This window comes from Colius striatus, chromosome 4, assembly GCF_028858725.1.
Source record: "Colius striatus isolate bColStr4 chromosome 4, bColStr4.1.hap1, whole genome shotgun sequence".
Lineage (NCBI taxonomy): Eukaryota > Metazoa > Chordata > Aves > Coliiformes > Coliidae > Colius > Colius striatus.
Window position 1 is genome coordinate 23813613 of NC_084762.1, and position 25679 is coordinate 23839291.

The 25679-nt window shown below is 42.1% G+C and overlaps 1 protein-coding gene across 2 annotated transcripts in view; it reads left to right on the plus strand.

Moving 5' to 3' along the window:
• The first annotated feature begins 2623 nt into the window (after positions 1 to 2623).
• The window catches only part of VWC2 (von Willebrand factor C domain containing 2), a 58337-nt gene continuing 35281 nt past the window's right edge, over positions 2624 to 25679 (plus strand). Inside the window, exons 1-3 of one of the 2 annotated variants that reach the window (XM_061995506.1) lie at positions 2624 to 2738; positions 3877 to 4658; positions 13771 to 13900. In XM_061995506.1, the coding sequence (XP_061851490.1) occupies positions 3945 to 4658; positions 13771 to 13900 (844 nt within the window). In that variant the 5' untranslated portion in view covers positions 2624 to 2738; positions 3877 to 3944. Of the gene's footprint in view, positions 2739 to 3032; positions 3072 to 3876; positions 4659 to 13770; positions 13901 to 25679 lie in introns of those variants that run through there. The other variant, XM_061995507.1, reaches the window with a different exon arrangement.

Consider the following 25679-nt stretch of genomic DNA (forward strand, 5'->3'; position numbering starts at 1 on the left):
TCCCTCACCAGCACTATTTTAATATCAGCTACTGAGTTACCTTTTGTTTTCCATTCAACTGCTTCCTAGTAAAACTAATTCCTAGTAAAATTAAGCTAAACCCAGCACAGATTTTGTGCACATGATAGTTCTGATGTAGCTATGCAAAGTTCTCATCAGGCAGACAAAGATGCAGGAAAGTATGCTGAACAGGACATAGAATTAAATTCTTATCCAGAGACAAAATTGTGCTTCCTGCAATTGCCTAGCAGAAGAGCAGTGGGGAAATTTACACCTGTGTTTTTATGCCATATCTATCTTGTCAAGAAACAGGACTTCAGTCGCCAGGCCTTATATATATCAGAAGTATAAAATTTACATTAAAGATGTTGTTAAAAGCAGAAATTAGGGCATTTATCTCTTCCTTTGCCAAGATAGCTGGGATGAGCTGCAAGTTTATTACTATGAAAGTGCTCTGAGGCTTTGACCTTCTTGTTAGCCAGCAGTATCTTCAACCTTCAGCCCTAGCTGATCCCCATGTCATGTAACTAGGTCTGGGAAAGACAGCAGCCCTACAGAATCCTGGATGCTGAATATCTCAAATTTTGTTATCAAAATTTCACCTGGGAACATGTGAAAGTGTCAGAATGGTAAACTGGTGTCTTCTCCTATCACAGATGAAGCATTGCCTGCAGAAGTACCCAATCACTTTCTGCCTTGCTCCAGCCACAATAAGCTGCTGCTTGACAGCAAAGCTTACAGGTTTGTGAATGCAAAGTAAGGAAGTACAGTCTTCAAGTTGTTCTTCTACAATTAACAATGTAGTGTACTGGTTGCTCACCCTATGGCAAGGTTTAAGCTATATAAGGCAAAGAACTCCTGTTTTTAGAAAAGGCAAAAATTCAATTCTTTATTCAGAGGTAATGAGATGATAATTTGAAGGCGAATACTTCTCAATAATTGTCAGCCTGGTAATGAGAAAGGTCTGTCTTAACACTGTAAGACTTAATCTAGAAAGCCCAGAGCAACCTGTAATTTTATTTTACTACTGCAATGTCTTGAAACATTTTATTTATTCATATCCCTCGAAACTTTAATCTTGTATTTTAGAATTTCAGAGGATTAAACAACTATTTAGCTCGTGAATATGTGACTGAAAGATGGGAGATGTCGTCAATAGAAATAATTTTGTAAACGACACAGGACCGATAGATGTTTATAGCAAGAACCTAGCAGCCAAAAGAGTTTAGCACCTGCATCATCCTGTGAATGAGTTTTAAGTGTCTGGGTTTTCACAAATAACAGGTGCCCATGAAGGTACTTAACAGTGAAACATTAGTGTCCAGCAGATTTTAATTCCTCTCCTGAGTACTCATATTGCAGTGCCACCATTTTCATGAAATAAAATCTGAAAGTTTTACCTAGTCAAGGTTTCAGTTATAGTGACAAGAAGTACTTCGGGAAATCCAGCCCTAGCCACAAGCAAGGCATTAGTTGGCTGCTTAAGAGCTACTGCGGTGGAAGGGTTAGTGCAGCTGGGACTGCTCTGGAACATCTGTAAAGCTAAATTCATAGAGTATTATATTGGTGTGTCATCTAATGCAGCTTAAAACAAATAAAACACCAAATATCCTTTTGTGTTCCAAGCCCTTGCTCAGGTCCAGAACATGAAGCACCTCTGGCTTTTCTCTCGCATTTCTGTCCCAATAGCCTGCCTCTGTTCCAGTCATGACCTTTATAATAGACCATTCTGCCCTTTTCTGTATCAAAAAGCAATTATCTTCAAGTACGTAAGTGTGCATCGGCCATACAAAAGCTTAAGTAAATATTTCAACTAGTAAATCACGTCCCGCCTCATTGCAGGAAAAGGCTCGCAGGAGAAAGAGCAGGTTAGTCCGATGCTGCATAGTGCACCGTCAGACAAGGGTACAGCCTGCATTCCCCCCATTAAACGCGGCTCAACCGCCGGCGGCCGGCTATTGCGCGGGTCGGCAGTGGGCCCAGCGGGTACGCGGGACTGCGCTGGGCGGGCACCCACACTCCGCGCCGGAGGCGGCAGCCCCGGCGGCGTGGGCGCCTGGTACCCGGCGAGGTGCGTGCTCATGACCGCCGCACCGACTCGCAAGCTCTGCGCGGGCAGAGTAGCAAGCTCACGTCCCGAACTGACACCCTTAGGCCAGCAAAGTTTTACCCGTGGGGGTGCAGGGCCGACCCCTAACGAGCTCACGCTGTCTCCCGACAGCCGCTCTCCTGCCCACTGCGTGAAGCTCCCCCGTCTTCGCTGCGAGGCCACGAGCCTGCCTGCCGTGGGGCCCTAACCTCCTGCTTCCCCCATCCCCAGGCCGCGGACGGGAGGGGCGGCGAGGGGCTCTGCGCCGCTGCATCAGGCGCAACCGCCTCACGGCGAATCCACTCCAAGCGCCGCGCCCTGCGCCCGGCAGCAGAGGGAGGACGGACGGACGGAAAGAGGGAGTGGGGACCACCCCGTCCTGCCCCGCTGCCACCGCCCCCGAGGACGGGGGCGCGGAACCACCACGTGAGAGAAACGGAGGCCGCGGTGGAGCCCGCCCCCGGGGCGGCGGGGCCGAATCGCCCGGTCGCCGCGCCGCGCTGCAGGCTCTGCAGGTCCACGGCGGCGGCGGGCAGGCAGCAACAAGCCGACGCCGGCCGCTCGTCCGCGGCCCCGCCATGGGAGCTGGGTGGGGGGCGAAGCTCGCCACCCCGAACCGCCGGCGGGGCTGAGCGCGGCGCCAGCGCAGGTAGGGAGGTGCTGGGCTGGGCCACAGGGGAGGCTGCCGGGCTGAGGAAGGGGCTGGCCCCAGCTCCCCACCGGCGGGGGGAGGTGGCGGGGGGGGTCAGGGCGGCACTGTCCGGCCCGCCGGAAAGTTTGGGCAGGTGGCGCGGCGCTGTCGTCCCCTGCGGTGGCCAGGCGGCGGGTGGAGCGCGGTGCCGCCGGTGAGGACCGGGGGAGGCAGGCAAGCAGGCGTGGGGTGGAGGGGGTGGGGAGGTTAAATGTCATCGAGGAGTGGTACCGTGGAGGTGGGGCCGTGACGGGGAGCTGGAGCGCGTTTGCTTACTGTGGCTGGAGTAGTGTACGTATTTTGGTTTGGCTCTGTCGTTGTTTTGTTTCGATTTAGTGTGCAGGGTTTTAAGGACAGGAACTAGGAGTACTGCTGAACTCCTGGAGGGTGTGGGTTAAATGAGCTTCTGCTGCGGAAACTCTTAACGGCTCTGCTTTGCCTTTAAAACACGGGGAGAGAGAGGTGGTGCGTGGTTTATTTAGGTAGTTCGGGAGAGAGGTAGTCTGGCTCTGCTCGGTTGAATGTGCTTGATTTTAGTTGCCTGTAACAGAAATGTGTTCACTGGTAGGTATTTAGAAAAAAAAAAATCAAAACCACAAAAAACAAATCCAAACCAACGGCGTATTTCAGACTGAATAAAAGATTAATAATAAGAGGTTAATGAAAATCATCGTGCATGCACTCAGCGAATAGGACATAATTGGATGATTTCTTTTCCGGACTCTGCTGTGTTTTGAGGAGCTCCATTTAATTTGGTGTGTGTCGGTCCTCTTCACGTGTTGTCATTTCAAAGGGAAAATAATCCTCAAATGTTCTGGATTTCTGAATGCACTTGCTTTTGCAAATCCTAACTCCCCCGATGTTCTGTGTGGTGCTCTCAGGGAGCTCAAGACACCCGGTCCATGTCCAGAGCCCTGCTATTTATATGACTTGGTAGAGCAAGGGAGAAGGAGGAGGGATGCAGCAGCAGGCTGTTGTTTGCCTTTTGCGTAAACTACCGAGGCAGGTTGCATGTTGCTTGAGATGTTGCATCCATGGCGGGGGGTGGGGGCAAGAAGTGTAGAAGCTTAAGTGTTCCTAATCCATCTCTTCCCAGGGACTGTGGATCTGCGAAGCGCTTCCCTCCGATGTGAATGCAGTGTCCCCTGTGGGATGCAGTAGGTGATGCCCAGCTCTACTGCAATGGCAATTGGAGCTCTCTCTAGTTCTCTTCTTGTAACCTGCTGCCTCATGGTTGCCCTCTGTAGCTCCACTATACCTGTACAAAAACTGTCCAAGGCTCAAGACAAACAGGAGATAAAGACGAGCCAGGAAAAGAGGGATCATACGTCTACAAGGGACAGCCAGACAGGCCCCGGGAAAATGAATGAGATCAGCAGGAGTGGGAGGGAGGAGGGTAACAGGGACTGGAAAAGCAAAGGAAACAGGAACTATTTGAACAAGGAGTCTTGGACTAAGCAAAAGCAGGCTTGGAATGGCCAGGGGACAAGCAGTAAATCCGGGAGCATTCAAGTACAAGAGCAAAGGGATGCAGCTCCCGAGGAACCTAAGGTGGCTGAAGATTTGTCTCTCTCCGAAGCTGTCGCGAGTGTCACTCCCGAGCCTCCGGAGGAGTACGCCTACCCGGACTACCGCGGGAAAGGCTGCGTGGACGAGAGCGGCTTCGTCTATGCCATCGGGGAGAAGTTTGCACCGGGCCCCTCTGCCTGTCCCTGCCTCTGCACTGAAGAGGGCCCACTGTGCATCCAGCCCGAGTGCCCCAGACTCCACCCTCGCTGCGTCCATGTGGACACCACGCAGTGCTGCCCGCAGTGCAAGGAGAGGAAGAACTACTGCGAGTTTCGAGGCAAAACCTACCAGACTCTAGAGGAGTTCATGGTAAGGGCTGAGGCCAAAAGTAGTTTGTTGGTCCTTCTCTCGTTTAAGGTGGTGCTATGTTCTTCAAGTGCTTTCTCAGAAAGCATCCTGGGTCTCCCCCTCCCCTTTTCATTTTTGTGTTAATGCTACTTATTCACTGCTGTGCAATATTCCCCTTAAACATGACCTTTCTGACTCTATGGTACTGTAACATTTTAAATGAGGGGGCTGATCTTTATTAATTCCTTTGGTATTTACAGTAAAAAATGGTACTGGAAAGAATGGTGCTTGGTGGAGGTTTGGATTTTATTTAAATTTCTAGCAGTACATTTGTTTCCTTACTTAACTATTAACTGTGAAATTTCTACCTTACAGGGATTGAGCAAGGTTTTGTTTATGAGCTGACTTCTATTCCTGGTAACATCTGTGATGATACCTTTTTCATAACCATGATTTCTCTTTTCCTTTTTAACCGTTTAAACTATGCTACCAAGGTTGCATAACGTTTTCTCTCTCAGAGTGACTATGGGCCTTCTTTTTAATAAGAGCATAGTTTGCAGTCTGAATTACAATTATACCTAAACAAAGGACTCAAAAAGCTTTATGTTTAGGGAAATTCTTTCAGACTAGGGCCATTTTATCATTACTGTGCAAGATCATGATCGTTGAAAATGTAAAGTATAGTGCACTGAAAAGTTTTGGAGTTGGGGCTAATTTCCTTATTGCTTACCTTGCCTTTTTCCCTTTAGAATTTTATGGTGGTTGAGATCTGTCAGCAGGCTCTAAAAATTTGCTTGCAAGTGACTGTTAGATACAGGGCTGGTTCAAAACCTGTTTCTGAACACTCTAGAGTTTTTTGAGCTAAATAGGTTGTAAGGAGTATGAAATCTAGTTCAGGGTTTTGAAAGCTTGATCCTTTCTCAGGATGGAGAGAAGGAAAGTGTATTTGTGAAGGCTGTAAATAAGTTGCCACCTTTGCTGTCTGTGGTATTTGTGTGTTCTCAGAAACTTAACTTTGATTCATAATGTCTTTCCATGTTCTTCAATTTATTGAAAAATAAATTAATAAAGCAGCAGAGCTACTCTCCAGAATAAATAAGTTCTTCCCCTAGCTCTCTTTAGGCAGTAACGTTTTGAGCACTATGTCATCCTCTTTTTCCATGTTACCCTTAAGGATTGCATTCAGCTTTGGGGTAGCAGTTTTATATTTCAAGAGGAGGAAAGTACTTTTAACAGAGGCTAGTGGGTGTGACCTTTTCAGAGATGGACTGTGAGATCCCTCCTTTCCCAGAAAATTCTGAGGGGTGGCCAGAACAGTGATACTTCCCAACATATTCTCTGTAGGTTAAAGTTTTAAAGCCTTCTCCCCACTCTTCGTTCATAATTTCTAAGGAACTGCATTTCTTTGTCTTTTTATTATAGTGATATCATATTAATGGCTGTAAAGCAAGCCTAAAATACCTTATTGTACTAAGCATGTGGTGAGAGAATAAAACCTTGTTACATTTGAACATGGCTGGTAGCCTTGGTAAAAAAGTCATGATGAATGGTAACATTTACAGAAATGTTCTGAAACGACTTTGGCTTTCATCTTTCTTTTCAACCCCATTCAGCCTTCAGCCCTTGTGTCGACACCTTCCTGTAAGGAAACATCAGTTCCCTTACTGCTTTGTGTTAGCCAGCTTTGGAGAGGTGAGTGAGGAGGGATGCCTACTCAGGATGTGCGAGGAAAGTTGCCCATACTGTTAGGCAGTGGAGCTGCAGCCTGTTCATTTTGACATATGAGGACCTTGGTTTCTAGTTAAATTTTAATGTTGGTTCCAATATTGTGAGCATAAAACTGTAAATGCAACTATTTGCCCATGCCACTGCAATCAGTAAAAACATCAGGCAAGGCAAGTTACAGATGTAGTCAGCCTGCCACTGTTCAGTGGAGGAAGTTGCAAATGCAAGTAGTTGCACACTGTGTCAAAGGTCATTTTACAGGTTTGAAGCTGATGGTCTTAAGAGAGATTACTTATATGCTATCTTTTGATTAAGATCAAGGAAGGAGTTATAAATGGACAGTGATCTCATTTTTCTCTGTGTCTGCACCTGTGTACAAGACATATTGGAAGCAGAAAAAGGTGATCTCGTAACTTTTAAGTGACAGTATCTGCACAAAACATTTATGTATAGATGTGTAAATAGGCATGCAAGTTTGGGAGTTTGCTTATATAAAATTCATGTATGGTTTGGCACGGCAAAAGAAGTGTTCTGACTAGAGCCAGTTCTAACTTGGTTGCTGAGAGTGGTAGGGAATGGGAGTTCTGATGCATTTCTTCTTTGATTTACAATCCTTCCTGCAGGCTTTGCTCGTGTGTGTGTGTGTGTGTGTGTGTGTGTGTGCGTGCATGCATTTTTCTGATTTCAAAATGATAAGGGTGCTGACACAAATCATGACACAGATGTGGAGAAAGGTTGAGGTCCCATCAGCATCAATTTACTCCTTTGTGGATACTGTCAGGCAGGATGGTCAATGGATTACAGCATCCAACAAATGGAACTGGAAGGAAAAGCCTTAGTTGATGAAATGTGATAAAATTCTGCACTGGAGCTGAAGATTGCTGAGCACATTGTGCACTAGATGTATTCCAGTCTTACAGTAATGTTTGAAGATGCATATAATGTAGCCTTACAAGGACCATAAGTTATCTTCAGAAGTGTAGCGTTTGGGAAGGACCTATGCTTTTGAAAGTTGTTGCTTTGTGTGTCTTTTTTAGAATTTCTCTCCTACTAAAAATTGTATTTATTTGTGAATAAGTTAAGAAACCTAAATGGATTTTGAAACATTGTGGTATTTCGAAGGCAAAGAAAAGTAAAAAACAAGGCTGGTATTTTTATTCTTATCAGCCGAACCCCATTCGTGTTCTCCTCTAATAAAAATTCCAGCACAACAGCTGGAATCATGATTTATTTATTTTTTAATTAAAATATTTTCAAAGCTCAAGGAATCACATGTAATTTTTTTTTTAAATTCAACATTTTTTGGTCTATTTTTTGGTTTTTTTGGGTTTTAATTAAAGTTTGACAAGTGGAAAGAGGGAAGAGAAAGCTCAAATTACTTTGGACCAGACTTTTGATGAGTGCAAACAATTTGTCACTTCTTAATTATGACAATTTAAATTGCTGGATAAACCTACTATCCTTACTAAGCTACAGTTTTCTTCATGCCCCACTAGTGGGAAATCTACCTATTTATGCAAGAGTATATTTGCTTTTTTGCCACATCTGCAACTTGATTTCTATATCTGCTCATAAACTTCCCTTTAAACAATTCTAAATAAGAGGTTTGGGTTGGGTGTTTTCCATCTTTCCATTTTTTTATACGGGTTTTATATCTACTTGGTGAATACGTAAGACTTCTGTGCTTCTCCTTGTCTTCCCACAGTTTTTGCGTTGGCAGAACTACTGCTGCTGTGAAGTTAATAGGTTCATCTGTAGACCACAGAGACGCAGTATCACTAGTCTTCCAAGAGCAGTTGATAGGTGGTAGTATCTCCAGTCTAGCCTGGTTATGTCAGATACGCTAAGCATGAGTACTGCTGGGCTGGTCATTTCCCAGAAGAACAAGTGGGATGGTCCTTGCGTTGACTGCCTCTAGCAGTGGCACTGCAGGGATTGCACTTACATTGTAAGGGTAGAAGAGAAGAAATTAAGGACCAAATGTTTCTTTAATTCTGATTTATTTAGCTGTCGTTACATACACACACTGTCATATTGTCTCTAGTACTGATTATGTCTCTACTGAGCTGCCATTAAGATGAAGAAAGAAGTGGACTTTTTCTACAGTTCCTGCAGGACCTTGCTGATGTATAAAAAGCAACACACGATCTTTTAGTGCAAAGATGAACAGATAAAGATTGACACCGTTTTAACAGCCACTGTGGTTCACTTACATGCCTGAAAAAAACTTTGTAGAAATAAGCATGTGAACACCTTCTTATTACCATTATTCGACGTGATGGGTTGTACAGACAACAGTACTTATGAAAGGTGTGCTGTTTGTATTCCTCACAGGAAGAGTATTCATGCAGTATCACATTTACAGTGTGCTCTGTTCCTGAAAGATGTAGTCTTCAAGTGTAGGTGCTGTTGTGGTGGGTTAACCCTGGCTAGCTGCCAGGTGCCCACCAAGCCATTCTGACACTTCCTCTCCTAAACTGGACAGGAGAGAGAAAAAACAAAAGCCTCACAAGTCGAGATAAGGACAGGGAGGTCACTCACCAATTACCTCAGGGGCAAAACAAACTCAACTTGGGGAGAACTGGCTTATTAACAATCAAAACACAGTAGGGAAATTAGAAATAAAAACTAAAACACTTCCCATACCTTCCCCCTCTCCTCCCTTCTGCCCAGGTCTCTACCTCCTCTCTCACAGTGGCACAGAGAGATGGGGAATTGGTGTTATGGTCAGTTCATCACAGATGATCTTGGCTGCTGCTTTCTCTTAGGGGAAGGACTCCTCACACTTCCCTTGCTACAGCATGAGGTCCCACAGGAGACAGTCTTTCCATAAACTTCTCCAGCATGAGTCCTTCCCACAAGCAATAGTTCTTCACAGATTGCACCAATGTGGGCCTTGTCCACAGGAATGTCCACAGGAATGTCCGGTGTGGGGTCCTCTGTGGGCTGCAGGTGAATCTCTGCTCCCCCGTGGCCTCCATGACTGCAGGGACAAGGCCTGCCTCACCATGACTGCACCAGGAGCTCCAGGGGAACCGCTGCTCTGGGCTTGGAGCACCTCCTCCCCTTCCTTCTTCACTGATCTTGGTTTCTGCAGAGTTGTTCTCAAATTCTCATTACCTTCTTCTGCTACAGTCTTGCACCTGAGCAGTAACTTCTTTCCCTTCTCAAATACGTTAATCATGGAGTCATTATCTCTGTTACTATTTGGCTCAGCCTTGGGCAGTAGCAACTCTGTCTTAAAGCTGGCTGGCATTGGCCCTATCAGGGCCAATAGGGGAAGCTTCTGACAGATTTTCACAGAAACCACCCCTGCAGCCCCCCTGCTACCAAATCCTGTCCATGCAAGCGCACTACAGCTGAGTAGGACAGAAATGTATTGTTCTGAACCACCATTATTAGAAAAAAGGCTAGATTCAAATTTTTTTTCTCATTCAGTAGTATTTTCAGTGCTTCATTAAATGGCTTCTTGTTCTAACAATTTTAGACTTATGTCAAATTTGGAATTATAGTAATCAGCACAATTAGAATATATTTAAATTTTACAGATGAGAGATTTTAGGAATAACATCTATGTACTGTGTTGTTTCCAGATTATCTTCAGATACATTAGTTTTTGCATCACTTCTGTCATGGTTTTGTGTGGAGCCATTTCTGGTAATGGGAAGGGGCTGTAAAGATGGCTCCTGTAAAAAGTTGCTCAAAACTCTTCCCAGGTCTGAGTCAGACCCACTTCTAGGGGCTGAGCCAATTGGGCACCTCCACAATCACTAATTCATAAAAGACCCCATGCCAGGGGCAGTGACTATGCCCAGAGGAGGTCATGTCCCGTGGGAGGGACCTTGTGTTGGAGCAGCGGAAGAATGCAAGGAGTCATCCTCCTCTGAGAAGAGAGAAGTGGCAGAGACCATCTATGAGATACTGACCACATCCACCAGTCCCTACTCCCCTGATCCATTGAAGAGGGAGAAGGTAGAGATATCAGAAGCAGGGAGCTGAGCCTGGGAAGAAAGGAGAGATGTGGGAAGGATGTCTTAAAGCACGGGTTGTAATTTTCTCATAATCCTGCTGTGGTTTTGCTTTTTGTTCTGTTCTGTTCTGTTTCTTGTAGGCAGTAGAATAAACTTCTCCTACCTTCCTAAGTCAAGTAGTGGAGTCTGTTTTGCCCGAAACCATAGTTGGCAGTGAGCCCTCCCTGCCCTTGTCTCAATTCACAAGGTCCTTGGTTATCTTTTGTTTCCTCCCATTTTGTTGGGACCTCTGCCATCCCTAAGGAGGGTGGGTTGATGAGGGAGTAGAGCAAGAGACTGTTGGGGTGCTTCATTCCTGGCTGGGCAAAACCACAACAACTTCTAACACTGAATGGCACAGCTACTAAGCAGTGTCCTGTGAGAGATAATATCTGTTGTTGTAGTTACAGATCTTGCTGAACTGTGATGAAAATTTGCATCTTTTTGAAGCCATGGCAAAAGATGTTAAAACTGATTGAAAGCTATAGGTTTGCCTTTTTGACCCCGTTCCTTGGAATATTTCCTTCAAAATAGTAGGAGTCCTATAAAATAAGTACGCAAATAAATAAATAATCTGTCCTTAAAAAGTATGTTTTCAAAATTGCTAGATGTTGTTTCTGGATATAACCCCAGAGGGAAGGATTCTTATTATTTTCTTGCAGATAGGTGGGAGCTCAGATTTGCTGACACTCAAAATTTCATGTGCAACTCAAGTGATTACCTGGAATACCTGAGCCTCTTAACTGAACACTGGATCAGAAACCTCTTCATCTGCTGACACTCCAGCTCTGCAAGTGAATGTGGCAGTTTATAAACAGTGACAATAAACAATTACAGGACAAAATTCTTATTCCAAAGCCTGCAATAAAATTCTGCACTAGCAGACTGTCAGCCTCATTGAAGCATTTTACCAGTGTATGATGTGGTGTTATCCTTGATTGACTGTATAACAAAGAGAAAACTGGAAGTGAGTTCCTAGCAATAGGAGTCTGAAATAAGTAATAGTAATAAAAGCAGAGAGCAATGCATCAAGAGAACCTATTTAGGCTTTCTAAGCAGAGGGGACAGTGTGAAATATATGTGAGTGCATAAGCCAGTAAAACCCTGACAGGTGGGAAGAGAAGTGGGAAAGCATAGATGAGCATATAGTTAGAGACGATGCTGTGCAAGCATCAATCAGCATGTTTGCAAATGCAAAGGATGTGAAAGAAGCAAGCAAGCAGAGAACGGATTTGATGAAAAAGATGTGATGGACTGCCTAAGAAATAGGGAGAAGTAAACAGATAATCTGCAAGTTAGACATCTGGACCATTCTTCTCAGAAAATTATTTATTTATTTAACTTTTTAATTTATTTATTTTTATTTTCACTTAGTCTACTTTTATTGGAGAAAGGCAGTGGTGGTTATTTGGATCAGCCAGAATCTGGAATGAAAACATATCCATAAAAAAATACTTCATTCTTAAGTAAGCCTAGAATCTACACAGATTATGGATTTAGAGGCTCACTAATAGTAACATTCAGCTGCATTTTCATCCTGTGCTCTGAGCTTGGATGCCAGTGTGCTTTTTATAGTACAGCAAGGAAGTTTACATTATAACATTTATTGCTCTTTATCACCCTTGCTTCTCTCTACCTCCAGTTCCTTGTGTGGTACAAGGATGTCAACAATGCAGTGTGTAACACCTGAAGAGTTCAGCTGGAATTGCATGCGGCAAATGTAGACATTGCAAAATCCATTTTTTCCTAAATAAGGCCTTGATGCTCTTTTGTTTTGAATTAATTTCACTGAAGTAGGTCATTCAAGTAATTAACTCATGATACTCCTATCCTGTAGAGTTCTTCAAAACCACTAAGACTTCAGTAGGTAAAAAGGATGACCTGTACTTTGCTTCACTTCTTTGGATTGCAATTTCTTTTCAGAAAGTTACAAGTATGAAAAGAATGGTCCAAATACAATTTACCTTTGGGAAGTACTGGAATGCAAAAGATGTTTTTTTCCTGACTCCCCTTTAAAAATGATAATTTTCAATGAAATGCAGCCTTCTGCTACCAAAAAGCTCTGAAACCCTGAAAAATTAAAATAATAATTTCCATTAAAGGAAGTTTGATATTTCATTTAGCATAATTTTTCTTCCTTAAATGCAATATTTTTTGTTAAATTATTTTTGAACTGCTAATAGAATTAAACTGGATTTTTGTTTTATTTTTGCTAAAAGTCTAAAGTGTTCTTGTTCCCAAAATCTCTTTGACTTTCTCATTTGGTACACGGATTCAGACCAGAACCAGTGGTTTTTTTTTCTGCTGTGGTTCTGTGATTTTGTAGGAGCCCAGCCTTCCTCTACATTATTCAGACCACAAAAAGCATTCATTTTGAAGTGGGGAAGGAAAAGAGGTGAAGGAAAGAACAATGGGAATGGGGAGGTAGACATTGCACACCTCATTAGGTATCCTGGAAACAAAAGACCACAACAGCCATAAGTACCAAGGGCTTTTGGAATGCCTTCAGGACAGGGAAGACTCTGTTGCCACTTATGGTCCTGCGCAAAACAGACAAGACTATTCAGCTTGGGGAAGAAAAAATTTAATTCACCAACAACCAAAATCATAAAACCCCAAAACATGAAAACAACACAGTGATACAGTGATGGAGAGCATAACAAGCCCTTTAAGACCACCTTCTCACCACTTCTCCCCTCTTCCTGGGCTCAGAGCCCTTATCCAGATGTCTTTACCTCTTTCCACTGTGAGTGGCTCACGGAGGGCAGGGAATGGGTGTTTCAGTCTTTTCCTGATGGCTGCTACTGTTTATCTCTCCTCAAGGCAAATGGACTCCTTGACTGTCCTCCCTGCTACAGCACAGGCCACTGCGACTTGTGTTCATCCCAAAGGCTGCAGCTCCTCTCCGCCTTTCGTGTGGGTCTGCTCTGCGGCCCGTAGGCTCTCCAGCATGGCCTGTGCGATGGCCACCTCCTCACACAGTGTCCTGCCTGTCTGGGTGCACTCACTCAGAGCTGCTGGTGGCTCTCAGTCCTGCCATTGACCTCCACAAGTTGCAGGGGCACACAGCCTGCATTCTCGCCATGGGTTGCAGGGGGGAGTCTCTGGTCTGGCTCTCCTTCCTTCCTCCTTCTCTGACTGGGGGTTCTGCATGGTCAGTTCCATCTTGTACCACTCCTTCACCTCCTTTTCTGGCTCAAATTTCCCTTCTTAAATAGTGATAGCAGAGGCGCCACGCTGGTCCAGCTGGTCTGAAGGTAAATCCACCTCGAGAACTGCTTACTGGGACCAGCACTGCAGCTCCCTCCCCTTATTTCCAAGCAAAAAGCGGATCCAGGAACACCCATGACAGGAGCACGTTAAGTGAAAGTTAAGAAGCGACTGTCTTTGTGTTTCAGGTTTCTCCATGTGAGAAGTGTCGTTGTGAAGGCAATGGTGAAGTGCTGTGCACTGTCTCAGCTTGTCCCCAGACTGAGTGTGTGGATCCGGTGTATGAGCCTGATCAGTGCTGTCCTATCTGCAAAAATGGTAAGTGATGGCTGCAAAACTGAGACTGCTGTCACACAGATCTATCTTACCCTGTTCTTGTTTTAAAAAAGAATTCTGATATTTTCCCTTTTTCTGCAAACAAAGATTGAGATGAGCTGTGTGTGGATGGCCTCCTCCTGGTACAATTCAGATCTTCCCTTGACTGGGATGGGCTTGATTATGATCTACAAGGATTCTTGTTACCCAGGAGACTGTTAGGATGTTAATACAGCTTCTGGATATAAATTGTGTATTAATATTTTGTGGATATGTTTTATATAGGCACACAAAACAGAACTCAGGCTCTTCATGTTATCTTTCAATTTTAGAAGCAAAAGTTACTTTTGTTCTCCTTTCTGATTTGTTCCCCTTCCACAGATTTTTTTTTCCTGAGGTGAATCAAATGTACCTTGTTGAGCTCATTTAATTTTCATAACTAAATGGAATTAAACTCCTAAGTTTAATTGAATATTTTTCGTAACTAGATTAGACAGAAAGTCTCTCTACTCCCAGCACACTCCCAGCACAGGCTTTCATTAGATCAAAGTCTTGGTCTATTTAGAAGAAAAAAATTACATGACACACTAGCTCATCACTTATAAAGAAGAAATTCTAACTTATTAATAGAAATGAAAGCTGTAAAATCTCAAATGAAATTATATTTAAAATGGAAGAAGACATTTAAAAAATTCAGATAATTTGCAGCTATACATTATTTCTCTAGAATAGGTGGGTTCCATTACATTAGCTAAAACAAACTGATTAAAATTGTGGAAAAGCTAAGAAAGGAGAGAGTGTACAGCATATGCTTTCTGCAAATTCCATAGTAGATGATAAGGGCTAGGTAATTCTATTGGAGGAGTTTCATTTCTATGGGTATAAAAGTAATTGCTTCACATCCCTTAATTGATTGTTACAGCCCTGAAAGAATTTGTTCTCCTCTTAACAGCTTAAGGGCACTCTGCTTTTGGAGATGAGTACTCATTTTTTGAGGCATTTAGGGACAGTTCCTGAGAAAGGCTCAGTTTGGGAGCCTTTAGCTTAGCTGTGATAGCTAAGCAGCTTCAGAGGATCCTTTACTACTTGTTTGATGGCAAGAGCCTTCCTGATGTTCTCACAGGCTTTTTGTGTGCACTGTGCTCTGATGCAGTTCCCCAAGTCAGAATGACTCTTGACAGGCAAAAAGTCCATTTTCAGTATCAAGGACAGAGTTAGAAACATATGTTATGTTTATGTAGTGTTTCCCACTGAATTTCTCCAGCATTGTTAACACTGGAGGTGGATTGACCCCATCAGTGCACATTCTACCATAAGCATCAACATAATGCACTGTGGTTCCCATCTCCCGGTGGGCTCTTGCTGTTGGACTGGGGTGGTACAGCACTGCGGGGCTTGGCTTAGCTCTTCACATAGATGCTCTGACACATTTCCTACCATTAAAAAAAAAACCCAGTACATAAAATGTGCCTTAATTGTGATGAGGAGACTGCCTTCTCTCCAATTGGTAAAGCTGAATTACCTGAGTTCTGCCTGCATGAAAAGGTTGGTCTTGTCCTCTGCAGCTGAATTCCCAGTATTACTTGTGTATTTCTTGGCTATAACCGCAAACTGACATCCCTGACCCAGTTTCAGACCAAGGTGACCATAGCTGCCTGTTTCCAGTGAGCTGTACTATCACTTCTGTGCATGTCAGAGAACCAACAGTGGCTATCCTCGTTAGCTTTTAAATGAGGAAAAAAGCCATTAACAGTAGCAACAAAACCAGGATAGTTCAGAAGCAGCTCAGCTTTTCTGGTTCAGCAGCTTCAGTATATTATTGCAAAGAAATTTCTGAGGAGCTCTCACCGTCTGGGGAATGCATTTAAAAAAAACAGGCCATTTGCTTTCAGAGCTTATTTTAAAGCATGGGACACGTGCAATATTGCAAGGAACTTCAGTGAATTGCTGAATGTTTTTAATTAGATTGAAGCAAAAACCTACTGAGCCTGCCTCATCCCCTCATTTTCAAGCCTACTGGAACAAATGTGCTGTGAATGTGAGTCGGAGAAACAATCATTGTGCTTCAGGGTTGAGCATTGCAGCAATGACATCAATGACATTGTGTTAGTGACCCAAGAGAGTTTGAGTGATGTACAGGGAGCTCAAGCACATAGCCTTAGTGATGGGGAACATGAAGCCATAGAAGGTGTACAAGTGAGGTGACTCACCCTTGATAGAGCAAGAAGGGATGGGAGATGAAGTTTGAGTTCTCCCCATTCACATGTGTGTTAAAAATCCACAGAATTCAACTCTGATTTCCCTCTCTTTCCTGGCACTTCATAACATGTAACACTTCCCCAACTTGCCTGGCCAAGGCTGGCACTGAACCAACAGAGTGAGAGCAACTACATCTGTCATGGATACAATCACATACAAATGCCTGATTAAGAATTATGGAGGAGATCTAATGAAAGCCTGCCATTATTAGAAATTAATTAATTCAGTCACTTAGCAGATGTGAGATACTGTGCTTTATCTCTTGTGGGAATGATAAGATGTACTGGATTTTTGCAAACTGGTTCTGCATAAGTGCTAGCAACCCTTCTGATGAGAGACAGATAGGTAACAGCAGATGAGACTTGCACTACTGCACACGGGTGTAGGTACAGAGTTACCTTGAGGGTAAGAAGTAGTGAATGGAAAACTTGCAGAGTGAACAATCTTACGTGTAGGATATAATAATCTTCTATATCACATACTGACTTTTGAGAAGGAGCCTAGATGCTTCCATAGCTGAAGATGTTATGTTTTTTGTATGGGCAGAGACAGGGAGTACTTTCATAGAATCATAGAATTATAGAATGGTAGGGGTTGGAAGGGACCTTTAGAGATCATCTAGTCCAACCCCCCTGCAGAAGCAGGTTCACCTAGATTAGGTCACATAGGAACATGTCCAGGTGGGTCTTGAAGACCTCCAAGGAAGGAGATTCCACAGCCCCTCTGGGCAGCCTGTTCCACTGCTCTGTCACCCTCACAGTGAAATAGGTTTTTCTTATATTTAAATGGATCTTTTTGTGTTCCAGTTTCATCCCATTACGCCTTGTCCTGTTGCTAGCTACTGTAGAAAAATGGGATGCCTCAACCTCCTGACACCCATCCTTTAGATATTTATAAATGTTAATAAGATCTCCTCTCAGTCTCCTCTTCTCCAGACTAAACAGCCTCAGTTCCCGCAGCCTTTCCTCATATGAAAGATGTTCCAGTCCCCTGATCATCTTGGTGGCCCTACGTTGGACTCTCTCCAGCACTTCCCTGTCCCTCTTGAGCTGAGGAGTCCAGAACTGGACACGGGACTCCAGATGAGGCCTCACCAAGGCAGATTAGAGAGGGAGGAGAACCTCCCTTGGCCTGCTGCCCACACTCTTCTTGATGCATCCCGGGATTCCATTGGCATACTTTAAAGAAGTATCTTGCTCTTAAAAATAGTCTATAGGAGGGATAAAAGGTGACACCTCACTGAGAAAATCCTGAAGTGAGGAAAATTCTGCTTTTTGTTTCTCAAACCACTACAGCTAAGGAAGCTGTTTTGTGTTTATCTTACATACGCACTCTGCAATGAAACAAGATGGGGACAGAGAAGAATGGAGGAGTGGCTTTCTTCTCTTGTGGTCTGACATGTTGAGCTTAAAAAGCAACAGTAACAACAAGAAAAAATGTCAAGAAAGGGAAATCTGACTTCAGAGAGTAACAGGTGCACAATTCAGACCTCTGTCCTGCTTTACACTACTAGCAACATAGTTATTTCTGTGGAAGCTCTTCCTGGTCACAGATATCAGTAAGCTCAGAATCAGGTACAGACGTTTCTATAGTTTATATGGAGTGAAAGGTAAAGGTAATAGGCGTACAATTCCCTTTCCATTAGAAGGCTAGGTACTTGTCACTGATTCATTTGGTGCAGTAGGATGAGGTGGGAGTAATACTGAAAGTGAATTATCTTGCTAGATTAAATTACTTCGGTTGCCTGTTCCACTTCTATTTCCAGTATTAGAGTCCTAATAGGCATACACAGCTGAATGCTGCTTTGCCTGAAGCGTGCAGCCACAGAGCAGTCAATGGAGTTAGGGGTGTCTTCTGCTGGTATCTTTGCAGGAGAATGGCATTAAACTCACAGCCAACATGGAGCCTGGAGGGAGAGGTGTGGTTACTAGAGAAAAATCATTTTGTTCTAAGGTCCCCGATAGGTTTTTATTTTATGTGGCTGAAAGATTGCCCCAGTTAAGATGAAGGTGATCTTATGGGTGCCTTCCTAACATTTATGTGTCTGTGCATCAGTGTTGTTTCTCTGTCTGCAGCACAGAGAGCTGAGCTGCTCCTGTTGGTGAGGACTCATAGCTGTGCAGTCAAAAATACAGTGCTGATGCCCAGAGGGACACATGTGTTCTCAGGGCTGTAACATCCACAGGAGATGTCTCGTCTGTTGTCACAGGCCATGCAAGAGGGCAACTTTACTCTGGATGCAGTCAGGTGCCTTACGTGGGATGAGTCAGGACCTCATGTCATATTTGACTTCATAGGTATGATTGAAAGATATGTGTCATGTGGTTAAAGTGGTTGGTGCTAGTAAGGTGCAGGTCTAACATGATGTGGCAGAAGAGTGTAAATGGTCATGATTTTGTATACCCATACGGTGAGGTTAACTCACTGACAATTGCTTTAGTACCTTTAATGTACAATGACAATGTTTAGGCATGAGGTAACGTGAAAGTACCTGTGAATGGCAGATGTGGATCTCCGCATGAAGAGAGTTCTCAAGAGTGGCAAAAACCTGATAAAGGTTGGCAAAGCTGCTGTTGCCTTTTGCCACCATTTGTGCAGTGGGACTTTGTCTCATGCAAGACTCAAATCTATTAAAAAATTGTGCTGGTTGAGGCAGTACCGTAGCCCCTGTGAGCTGCTATTCTTCTAAAATCCAGGTGGAGAGAGAGTGTGTTGGTCTTGAGGTCCTGTCCAGCTGCAGTAAGGCTGAGGATGTTTGTTCTTGTTGGATAACGGGAAGCTGCACCTTGGCAGTTCACGTGAACTGACTGTTTGTTCTTCCCTGCAGTCCCAGCTTTGCTCAAGCACCATGGAGAATCTGACCTGTAAAATTTAATGTCTTTCTGCAGTGTGTTTAAATAAAATATGATATGCCTGTGACCGTATATGCCTCAATCTCAGCAGTGAAGGTAGAGGTCAAGGCAGGACTATTGGAAACATCAGGAATTTAGTTGCTGTGAAATTTAAATAAACAGTGCCTTTGATTGTCCTCTCTTTCTGTTTTCATTTTAAATACCTCTTTCAGTCATGTTTTGGTAGCTAATTTATATATAGGAAAGACAACTTGGAAGTTTTGAAGCCCGAGAGTTGTTTTTCATTCTGTAGTAAGGAAGGGATCAAATCAAGTGGTCTCTTCTAGATGCAAAATATAGGAATCAGATAAAAATTCTAGTTTAAAAGATTGAAACAATATTTCAACTCTAAAAAAAGGAATTTACATTAAAAAATAATAACCTAAGGAACCAGAAATCATTTCAAGCTAATCCTAGTTTCACTAATACTGCATGCACCAATGTGATTTGTTCCCTTCTGATGTGTTTAATTCAGACATTTTGATGCCTGTGTATGCATGGTAGTATTTGTTCCTTGTTTCTGTGTGCATGAGTTGCTTAGCAAAAGCTTTTGCATAAACTTCCTGCTTTAATAAGCTATATTTCACAAAATGATACATAATATGGGACTTTTAACCAGGAAATATTAAAGTTTGAGGGAGAGTTAATGTTTCAGGGGGAAAAAACACCATTAAAGTTGCATGAACAGCTGTTTGTGATTAAAATTGCCTAGTGAATATTCAGGTAGGTTGAAAAACTGTAGCAGATATTTTGGCTGCTATTTCTTGAAAACAAATAAATATCATACTTGCATCTTTTTGGCTGCACTGGGCATTTAAAATGGCTTCCAAATCTGATAGATGATATTGGTAAACTAGTTGCTGTAGTTTTTGCTGTTGGCTTTTGCTGATGATGAAGCTGAGAGGAAATTCAGTCTGTCATCTTAATTCAAAGAATTCCTTTAATCCCATTTCATCTCTCTGCTTGCCTCATTTTCTCTCTCTGCTCTGGGAAAGTTGTTCTACATGTGCTTCCTGTGCAGAAGTGACAGAATTTTCTTTTTGTGCTCTTTTTTCCACTTTCTGCTTTTTTACATGTGCATAGATTAACACTGCAGGCTGGGCAGAGCAAAAACTTATGCCTAAGCCATGTAGGCCTTCTAGTTTCCAAGTCACATGCATGCACATGTGTATGGGATCCAGTGTTGACTTGGTATTTTCATGTTGAGCTGCCTTAAGTAGTGGTAGGCATTGTTATTTCCTCTAAGGATATTTATTTAGTGTACAAATTAACGTTGACTTCCAGGCTGTGTGATTTTTTTTTTTATCCTAGTGAAAAGCTAGGAAGCTAGAAAGCTATCAGAGCATGAAAAGGATCTGTCTGAAGATATGGCAGAAGTATCCAGTTATACTGAGCCTAAATCAGTTACTAGGACAAATCTGTTTATATAGAGTATATGTATTTATTGCATTATGTGTTTATGTTTTTGTTTCTGTTTTTCACCAACAAGCCAAAATGCTTTGTGTTGGGAATTTGCTGTCAAACAATAGCAGTAAGTGTCCATGAATGTATAGCAACCTGTCATTTTGTTCAGACACATGAGGACAACCAGAAGCTCAGTGGTGTTCAGTATTTAAAGCAGTACTTTATACTTAAGTAGGGTGTAGAAGAGACTATTAAAATAGAAAAGCAGTGTATCCTCTAAGCTTTCCGGAACTCATTTAGCAATATTTTCTCATGACAGGCTGCTACAGTGAGTCTGAGAAGCGTTATTTACTTCGGTAGTTTTTCTCCTCTTACTTGACACTGCAGGCTTAACTCTGCTGAGTTAACTACAGCTGAATTCTGCTGTATCAGTCACTTTTGTGGCAACTGGTTGCAGAAGGTGTCTCTTTACTGTAGGTGAAACAATAGTCTATGATGATGTGCCCCAAACAGTTGTTTAGCAGTGACAGTCCCAGATGGATTTGAGAAACAATCTGCAAGCTTCTCATAGTGGAGTCAGAATTTCAGTGTGTTGTGGCTCCTGTGTTCTTAAGAGATGTTTTAGTTCATCTGCTGCTTCAAGAGCAGTAAGATGAATATGCTCTCTGTGCTGGTAGGAAAAAAGAAACACTGAAATTCTTGGATAGGGGAAGGAGAATAACTTTTCTGGCAACTTTCATGTGTTTAAAAAAAGAAAACAATTGAAAAAAAGACAGAGAAGTCTGATGTACCTTATACTGCTCTCCATGGTGGTTTCACATACCTGACATCCTGTTGTAGTCCTGGGTGCTGGTTCTAGTTCAGACAGGAAAGTGTCTTTGTGCTAGTATCTGCCAGTATGTTGCCGTAGCAATGTGCTATTACTTGATTTGTCTTCCCTGAAAACTTCACTTTCACGCAGAGGTGTATTTATGCATTTGTGTGTTTTCTAATGAAACAACTAACCTGTGCTCCTCAAAATAAAGTGATTGGTTGCTTTGGGATTTTTGGTTGGTTGGTTGGTTGGGTTTTTAAGTTCTTCATATAGGATTTTATGAGTTTGTATTGCAGTTTTATTTATGAACATATATGGAGATAGTTAAGATGTAAAAAAAAAAAAAATCCCAAAGCTCACATTGGTCCTCCTTCCCCCTCCACATGCTGCTCTCTTTGATGTTTGAAGAAAGTTCAGAAAAGTAATGTTGAGAGACATACAGTCTTATTCATTATGCTGTTCATGAGAGAAAGTATTCCCAGTGTTGATTTTGCTCCCCCATTCTGCTGTTGGATGTGTATTCAAATTTTGTGTGTGTCACTAATTGAAATTGTGGTGAAGATTTGGGGGGCATGTACAGTTCCAAGTTCTGAAATACTTGTGTACATATTGCTGTATGGTACATCCTTAGAATAATATTCCCTACCGGTAGAACAGTATACTATTTGATTAATTTAGTCGCTTTTAGATTCTGAAACTTTGTCCTGCTCCACACTGAGTTACCATAGGTAAGTACATTACCCAGTCTTAGCTGAGGCACTGTCACTGTCTGCATGAGCTCTCAGTTGCATTCTTTACAGTTAATCCTGGTTGTAAATAGGAACTATTTACTAGCTAGGTGTTAGAGTGATACAGTACTAGGACTATATGGCTGATTACTATTTTGTAGTGTGATTAAAAGGAGCAATGAAGAAAAAGACATACTTTGTGTGTTTTGCTTTATGTTATTTCAGATTTTTTTCATTGCTATTTCATTATGTTAAGTGAGGCATCAAAGAGTTTGCTTGGCTTTGAGGGTAGATAGACACTTTAATATTAAAGTGTTTTGGTGTGCTAGTATATTGGCAGTGCATCCTTCTGATGATAAATGATATATTCAAAATCTTCTTTTACTTCTAAGTGCAATGTAATTTTCTCTGCTTCTTTTTCACAGGAAGTTAAGATTTAGGCATTAAGGAAGATGTTAATTGATCCAGGTGACTTACTGATTGATGGAAGCAGAGGATTGGTTGATTTTTGTTAAACTTCATTTCTTAACATGTTGCTATTCTGTGGTTTGTGCTTTGGAACCACGGTGGCCTTTCCATGAGGTGCAGGACTGCTAATGCAAGGTCTGCATAAGCTCCTTGTAACTCCTCATTCTTTGGCATATGTCTTATGTCTTACATGAGCATAACAGCAATCTCAGAAGTTTTCTTCCAGTCCTATTTGTACTGTATTTCTGAATGAAGTACAGATCTGATGAACAGGAAAACCTATTTCCTTTCCTGACATTAATTAATATTTATAAAATTGCATTGCTTGTTTTTCTTGTTGCACTAAATAGCATCTTTCTGTTTCAAACTACTGCACTGAGGAACCCCTTTACACTCTGTGCTGTGAGAGTCTTGAATTAAGTCCCTGATGATTACCTTTGCCCAGTGATCAAACATCTTTACCAACTAAAGACTTGCTTTCTTAATTTAAAACCTTGATCTTTAAGTCGGAAGCAGCTTTTTCTTTGTGAAGCTTTGGATTACCCCCATGGATTGCATCCATGGGAGTAATCATTCATGCAGTTTCATTAAGCATGTTCAGCTGTACAACAGTGATTTAAAAGAGTATTTAAAAGAAAAAAAGAAAACTTCATGTTTTAAGTAATGCCTTACCTTCACCAGCATAGTAACCATAATGATTATTACTCCAAAGATGACTGGCAACCAAAAAATTTGATTGCTACTTTCATTTAGGAAAACACTCTTATGTATGGTGTTTTTTTGCTGCCTACATTGGTGCTAGTTAAATTTTCATTAGAGGAATGACTCCTTACTTGAAAGTGTCACTTTCTTCTAAATGCCCTATTCTTTTGCTCAGTCTTCAACTCTGTTTCTTCATTTCTGCGCCAGTAACCCCTGGATGGCAGGGGTGATATTAAACAGTTACATGCATGAATCCAACTTGCCTTTCAGTCTTGTAAACGAGTGGTTTACTCTTCCATTATTTCTTCTCTCATCGTAATGCATTGCCATTGTATGTGGTTACTGACTTTTCTTTGAAGCACCTGAAAGGAGCAAATCACACATTGTTTATCACCCATGGAAAAGATAAGTGTATCTTCACTGAGTGCTCACTCAACACATTATTTTTTTTTTCTTTTCCAATGGAATTAATCAGATGGAGCAGTGGCAAGAAGATAGGAACAGTGTGTTGTAACAGGACTCATAATACTACTTGGTGAATAGCACTGAATAAAGAAGATCTATATCCAAGCAATTGCTTCTGGGCTTCTTGTGTTTGAAATACTTGCTTATAATGTTACCTCCTTTCTCTAAGGTAGTTCCAAGAGAGTGTGGTGTTAATTGCTTTTCCCAGAAAAAATAAAGGTATTAATTCTTATGCTCCCCAATATCTCCTATTCCTTTCTGATAGTATCATCTCAAATCTTCTTGAACATTTTGAGTTAACTGGTTAAGCTGGGCAATTTTGAGTGAGATAGTCCTATTAGTCCTATTAGTCCTATTAAAGACAGAGAAGGAGTAGTGGCTACTAATAGTGTCTTATGAATCCAAGTAACAGGACAGCACAATGGTAAAAGAAATTCAACAAAACGATATGTCAGGTAGTGAAAGAAATTGTTTGGATATTTTAATGACCTCTTGTTAAGATATTCCTCCAGTATCAGTGTGAAATGCTGTATGTAAACATCTGCCAGGCTTCATTAAGAAAAGCTTGCATTTATTAGAAGTATGTTATGACTGGTTCTTCCCACCTGATTTGTGTAATCTTCCATGTTTGCCGAGCACTCAGCAAGAAAAGGTTGCAGAAGTACAGAGAGAAGAGCAGCAAGAAGGCTGAATATTCCCTAGTGAGAACAGATGAGGTCTCTAGCAATGATAGCACGTGAATTAAAAATCACACGATAAAATGTGGTAATGGGGGAGAGGGATGGGACCAATGAAAATCTCTGTGCTCACAATACAAAATCAAGGGCAAAGCAAGAAAATAAAAAAGCATTGTACATAATATGGTTTTAATGCACCATGTAGTTAACCCATGAACACACTGCAGAAGATAGTGCTGATGCACAGTTTCCTAGGATTAAAGTAAGAATCATATATTTGATAGAAGGAATAAAACACCTAAACCTAGCTATGGTGAAAGTGTTTAGGGTGACATGCTGTAGAACTGAGTAGAAATCTGCCTGCAAGCGTTTATTTTCACATGTAATATTATTTCCTACTGTCCACATCTTAGGATTTCCTTTTTGAACTGCCTCTTTTTAAAGCACTTTTGCAGAGCTAATGTTGTGTTGTCTTGACTTTTGTCCAGCCAAACCCATCCTGCAAGTACATGTACCTTCTTGTTAAGGCAAGAATACAGGCCTGGATAAGAGAGCTTTAAAACAACAGCAGTCCTTCTCCCACACAACCATTTTACTGTGGTTTGTGCTGGGACACAAAAGCACCTTAATCAGTGCATGCAGAGGATGGAGGAGACCTAACAAGCATGCTTTTTGGCATGGTCTGCCTTCAGCTATTCTATCAAGCTTTACTTAAATGACCTAAAGCCAGCAATTGCTTGTGTAATAACTGTTCGTACAGTGTAGGGCTTCTGAGATTGGTCAAAGGACTATCTGGAGTTATAGTTCATATGTGTTTAATACAATCTACTGAAGGGTTAATTAAGTGAATAAAAAGGCTCAGAAGCAAATAAATTATAGCAGTTTATGGAGCTATTTGTTAAGTCAATGTGATAGCGAATGTGCCATCCCGCAATGGAAACCTAATTATTTTCCTGCCGTGGCAGCTTGCTAACTTGATCTATTGCTAATGAATGGATTAGATGGAGGTTTGGCAGCCACTAACATCAGCGAATGATTGTTTTAAGAACAATTCATGCTGATGCTCAACTCCAAGCCAGGTAATAATTCTGACAACTTAAAGGCAATTCTGTATCCATGATTTAATGTATCTCTCTTTCTCTCTTTTTCCATATATACTTAAAATTATATATGTACATTGCTAAGCACTCATACATACAGCTGTCATATGTGAGAGTCTCATTACCTAGTTTGTAACCTAAACATTAAGCCTGTAGGTTGGGTTTTTATTTCAGTGTGTTTAACTAAGGCATGCTTTCCTTTTCCAGCGGCTGCCATGTTTTGCTGTGGTTGGATAAGTTGCTAAAACGATAGTGGGGTAGTGTCCAGGTGTGT